The sequence below is a fragment of the Heloderma suspectum genome, chromosome 4 (assembly GCF_057233095.1).
Source record: "Heloderma suspectum isolate Gila_16-S chromosome 4, 16-S_ref, whole genome shotgun sequence".
NCBI lineage: Eukaryota > Metazoa > Chordata > Lepidosauria > Squamata > Helodermatidae > Heloderma > Heloderma suspectum.
In genome coordinates this window covers 285,277,402-285,283,401 of record NC_139461.1, presented here as the reverse complement: position 1 = coordinate 285,283,401, position 6,000 = coordinate 285,277,402, and the positions used below count along the sequence as shown (strand labels likewise).

The following is a 6,000-nucleotide window of genomic DNA, read 5'->3' as shown; positions in this document are numbered from 1 at the left end:
AAGCATGTGCTCTACCACTGACCTACGGCCCCAGTGCAAAAAACAGTGTTTCCTTTATCATTATTGGGAAGGATGAGCAGAAGGCTATGCCTTCATTGGCAAGTTCTGAGTACTGGATGCAAAACATTACAAACCTGTGTCTTCCTTCTCTAGGGCCCTGAATAGTACCACCCAGATACATTTGAGATGAATGAATTAATGTAACCTTTAAATCACTACATTAAAAATAAGTTTGTTTTTAAACTTTATTTACCACCTGATTAAAGCATGGAATACAACAGTATTATACATAATATTTTATGTAAAAAACTTTACATAGCTTTTCATATTATATAATTATTCTGCTATTCTCTCAAAAATGTATACATCCATCGGGCAAGGAATGCTTTTCATTAACTTAATGATATTAAATGTACTTCATAATAGAAGGTCTCTTAAGAAAAAAGTAGCTTGTAACTAATTTTAGGCATTATAAAGATAAAACATACATTTTGCACAAAGTATATTTTATTTAAAGTTGCGAAGAGATATTCTGGACAAAGTGTAAAGACATTTAGGGAATTGCACCTCTCACAAATCAACATTTTTTGTTGGTTTGCTTCAAGCTAAGGATCACATCATCTGAGTTAAGTTTTAAAATATTTAGGGCACAATCCTATGCATGTTTAGACGGAAAAAAAGTTCTGCAACTCCCAGCATGCCCCAGCCAGCATGGCTGGCTGGAGCATGCTGGGATTGTAGAATGTTTTTTATCTGAACATGCATAGGATTGCACCGTTAGGGGAAAATTTCACTGGCCTTTTAAGCAAACTGTCCTTATAAAATGCAAGCACAAAGCATTTAAGCAAATTTTAGTCCACTGGTTTTATCAAAAAATAAGCCAGCTTGTGTGCAAATATGCAGGCTTAAGACATTTGTGGTCTGCAGCCCCAGTTTGAATTCATACTACAGAATTTTAACTCGAGGAGCTGTATTGGGCTTTTGTTCTGTATTTTAGAATTTACATAAATAAAAGCAGTAACTTCCAGAAAAGGGTGTAAAAACAAAATTGCTACGTGCTTGATAAGACAACACTGGGAGCAGCAAAATTAACGTCACTTTCAGGATGTCTGTCAATAAGCTAATCTTTCTCACCTGTATTTTAGGGTGCCTCTTCCAAGTATTGATAGAATAAGACTACATGAAGATCTGTATGTCTTTTTGAACTGTATTCTAAACATTTACTTGTAGCAAGATTTATTTTAATCAAAACTTAAATATTTCAAAATATAAAAGTACTCTATGGGCAAGTGCAGATGTAGTGCAAGATCACCATGGTTAAAGGATGATGAGCAGACGGTGGGGCTTGTGAGCTCTCACCTCCTTTTTCTGGTTCCTATTCCTGCTCCTCATTGGCTTCAATAATAGGTTAGCACTATGTCTGCATCAGCACTAACCAGTATTAATGCTAATCAGGGTTTCCATCTTAAACAAGAATTGGAAATGAGAATTCAAAGCAGGTTTGCAAATCCTGGTTAAGAGGGAATCTGATTAATGTTAACCATGACTGCCAATAGTACAGATATAAAACTATTAATACTGTCAAGGAAAGGAGATTCATACCAGAGAGACTGCAGTCTGCTGTGTAAGTCCGTGGCTCATTCCTGATCTCCAAACCATAGCTAAGAGATCAGCATGTACACTGGGACTAGATCTTACACAGATATGAATTCTGCATTGGATCCATGATACAGAATTCTGTGGCTGAGTAGTACCATCTCAATAAAATGTCATGTGGGTTGAAAGAAGAGCCACAGAAAAGACTGTGTTTAATCTGCAGAACCTGCTCCGTGATCAGAGCTAAAAGAAATGGCTGTGGAAGCTTCTGGGAACAATTATTATGGTTGTCCATGGAGTTTGGTGTTGCCAAAACAAAAGGTACACTGAAGCCCATAGCCACTGTAAGAACACATTCAGACATTAGATGAACTACTGCTATCACTCCCCACAGATCTAGTACATACACAACCTTTCTGGAATATCTTGAATAAGGCTATTCTGGAATCTCTTCTCTTCTCTCTCTCTCTCTCACACACACACACACACACACACACACACCAGCCCATGATAACTGCATGGCAATGTAGATTCTCCCCCCTGACCCCCCATATGTTTTTAAATTAAAGTCCAGCTATTTGAAAATTTCACTGTTGACTGCTAAACATAGCTTTCCTAAGGAAATAAAGTCATTTAACACTAAGGCTTTAAAAGGCTCTAAGTTTTATGGTAAGAATATTCTATATATAAGCAAAGATCTCATATAAAGCTTCTTCATGGTATTTTACATTGCAAAGATTTGGAAGATATTATTTCAGTCCTATCTATATTGCACTTCTCATTGAGATTGTGAAACTTCAGTTGTAATGCTGCCATGCTTCCTTAATGTATGCAAAGTCAAACGTACGCAAATCTGAACACTCAACATTTGACAAAACAGCTATTAACATGTACAAACATGTTAATAGAAGAACCATAGTAGTGGGCAAAAAAAAATGTCCAGTGAAAAAGAATACAGGTCAGTATATGGACGTAAATATACATATATAAAAGCAAATGACTTCTTGCAGTACATGGTGAAATGCCTCTTTACATACCAAACATAAGTCTAAATTGCTTTAAATGCTGGCAAAAGTTCACATATTTTCTACGATTGCGCACAATCGTTAGCACAACAGTTTCTAGTAAGTTATTTGTGTCAACGTACTTCACATGAGACAGAAATTCTACACTCGCTACTTAAAATTCTTTGGTAGAGAAATTAAATGTCAGAAACTGATTTTACTTATCATATTAATGGCCAAAAACAAATGTAAAGCCCACACTGTTTTGCTATAAACAAACCTTGAGAGAACGCACCAGTATTTAATAAAATAAATCCAGCCATCAATTTTGGTTGTCTCAAAACTATAACAGCTTTGGTTATGTTAACAGCCAAACTCAATTTACAAAGCAAGAAGTTCCAAACACAGTGAGCGTAATTACACTCAGAAGTTATAATCTTCAATGAAACTTAGGTCAAAGTCGTTTGCCTAGGGCTGTAGCCAGCCGACATTCCCCCCTCCCCCGCCCCAGCTTTCACTTAATCAATACTATTACAATTCATGGTTGCAGATATATGCTCGATAATACTTTTTGCACTTGCATTTGTAATACATTTGGATGGAACCAATTTCCTTCCTGCCCTCTTATACAAATCTTACACTCATTACATCAGAGTGAAATTCAGCTAAACAGGTTTTGCCGGCCATACCTTACAAAACTATTTCCTTTATTAGATCAGGAATACTAAGACATGGTTTAAAAAAAAAAATCCCCTTGGATCCAAAGTCAGTAGAGCCAATAGAACTGCACTGATACAATTGCAAGTTTGCTTCCTATTGTCCCCTAGTACTCAGGCTTTTATCACAAGTACATGTGCACTTATATTAATAAATCAAGTGGTCCCAATAGGAACCAGACTCTTCCCCATCCCACCACTAATGACAACAAAGTACTAACCAAGCCATTAAAAAACAACCGTAACTCACAGTTCTGGAGTAAAAATAGAAATATCTCAATACACATTAAAGATAGGCTGCTTCTACTCAAATGCTAATCTATATACTATTCAAAAGGTAAAGGTTTGATGAACTAGTATACATTTAATTCATTCAATGTGCACTTCAAAGATTCAAAGTTTAATTTTGCCATTTGCTTCATATTATTAAATATAAAGAATCAGAAGAATTTTCAAAGTTGTCAAGCTTCTTAAACATTCAAGTCATGAGACTAGAAATTGGATTAAGAGGCTCTGTGTAATTGTTTTCTGCTACATTTGAGGGGGGGGGGTTGTATTCCCTTTGTAATATTTCACTTTTTTGTTGTTGTTGATACTAACCCACGATTAGGTGTACTTTCATATGATGAAAACAATCAGGTCCAGGCCAACAAAATATGGTGCTGATCTGGGAATGATGTATCACAACACATGCTGCAACATACAATAAGTTGGCAGTAGGAGTGATGGAGATAAAGATGGCTTTGGGGTTTTGCTGGGGTCATATTATTGCCCAGTCACCATCTTACCACGTGTTTATAGAACAGACAGCACCAAACCACTTTAAAAATACCAGTTTTCAACTGAATGCACCCTAGTGGAAAAAGGAAGTGTTCCCATATAATTTTCAGATGAACTTTAGCCCTCTTAAATATTTATTAATACATTTGATAATATCACAAGCCTATATGAATATATTTAGTAGTATCTCACAAATAGCTTCCATTCATTAATAATTTCCAGCAGATTATGGACCACTAGCTGGAAGGTGTTAAGAGGGAAACACTGCAAACAACAGATTTGAAGAGACAAGCTTAGTGATAAGAATGACTTGACATTTACTGTATTAAGTTGTCAAATGCTAACAGCTATTCCTATAGGGCAGCCAGAGTTTAAAAGAGAGAGAGAGAGAGACAACAGTTTCCTCTCAGAAACACCAGCTTGATCAATATAAACCTGCTGCTCCCATGGCTGTAGTTGCTTCTTCTTCAAGACCTGTCAATTATTCATTGCTCTCTTTCTGCATCCATTCTTTGAACTTAGCATGACTCAGGCTTTGGGAAAGAGCAGCTATGGGGCTACCAAGCAAGCGAATGGGTCCCCATTGTTCATAACTGTTCTTCAGGAATCCAGATTCTGAACACTACACCTATGCGCAGGAAAAACTTTCGCAGCACAGCTCGGAGCTCTGGGATCAGGTCAAACTGCATTATTTCACATAGGTAGGGGTAATATGTTGAAGCATGTGCTTTGAACTTGGAAGAAAAGGAAAAATAAATTAAATGACCTTACAAAAGCAGCCCCACCAAAACGTACAGCTTAATGGAAGTAAGTCACAGTCAGACTACAGCACAGGAATGTCCAAATCTGGAAACTTCATGTTTCCTGGTACATCACAGTGACATACCAACTGGTCTTGAGGACACCACTAAGCCTTTTCACTAGGTTTGTTCTGTTTGTTTTACACCAAACCAGTAATCCCCCCAGGATTCAGGCTACGGTATGGATAGCCAAATGGCAGCCTGTGATTCAGGTCTGGTCCCCAAAGCATCTTCATCGGGCTATCAGGATATCCTTTTGCTACAAGTTTCATTTGTAAGGAAAAGTGTTTCTAAACGGAGTTAGATATTCTACACTTTAATGTTGTACCCATCTTTGAGATTTGTATGTAATGGCCTGAGCGTGCTTGAGTGCAGGAGTGTAATGTGAAGCTTGTACTTCTTGATGGTGCTCACTTTATTGTAGAGCCATGGAACTACCTGGGCCACCGTCTAGAGTATAGAGTGGACCCCAAGAATGCAGCTATTCCTAGTCTAGAAGATGCTTTTCCCGTTCTATATTTTATTACTTTAAATTTTATTTTTAAAGTTTCTATTCCCCTCCTTCATTGCCAAAGGCAATCCAAGACATAAAATTATAAAACAATATAACTATAACATTTAAACAGGGGCATGTACTAATATGAATGAATAATGTTAAAAAGCTCTTCACATGCCTAATGCATGGATGTCAGGGCCAAGGCCCCCCATGACCTCAGGCAGCTGCATTCTACACATGATGCCTGTTCGTGTGATGCACATGCGAAGGAGGCTCTAGCCTCATGTAGAAAGGCCAGGCTTTCAATATGAAACTAAGTCAAGAATCTTTTCTTACCTTGTCATCACTGACTTTTAGTGTTTTTGTTAAAAGTAACAACAAAAGACTGGTCCAGGCCTCTCGGTGGCTTTCTGAGTTCACAGTGATAAAATAAGCCAATGCTTCACTGCACACACTAGAGGAAGAAGATGCATACATTCAATACATGGGAAAAGGAACAGTAAGCAAACAGAATGAACAGGTTTTGCTATCTCCCCTCATGCCTAGCAGTACAAGTGGGAGTTTTGCTAGGCTCACTTTAAATGGAAAAAGGAAAGTGACAAAGTAGC

General features: G+C 37.5%; 1 protein-coding gene across 2 annotated transcripts in view; it reads right to left on the bottom strand.

Moving 5' to 3' along the window:
• Window positions 1-240: 240 nt before the first annotated feature.
• The window catches only part of ARFGEF2 (ARF guanine nucleotide exchange factor 2), a 56,177-nt gene continuing 50,417 nt past the window's right edge, over window positions 241-6,000 (bottom strand). For both annotated transcript variants that reach the window (XM_084854078.1, XM_084854079.1), the window contains 2 exons: window positions 5,729-5,846; window positions 241-4,830 (listed from right to left, as the gene is read on the bottom strand). In XM_084854078.1, coding sequence (XP_084710204.1) covers window positions 4,684-4,830; window positions 5,729-5,846 — 265 coding nt within the window. In that variant the 3' untranslated portion in view covers window positions 241-4,683. The remainder of the gene's footprint in view (window positions 4,831-5,728; window positions 5,847-6,000) is intronic.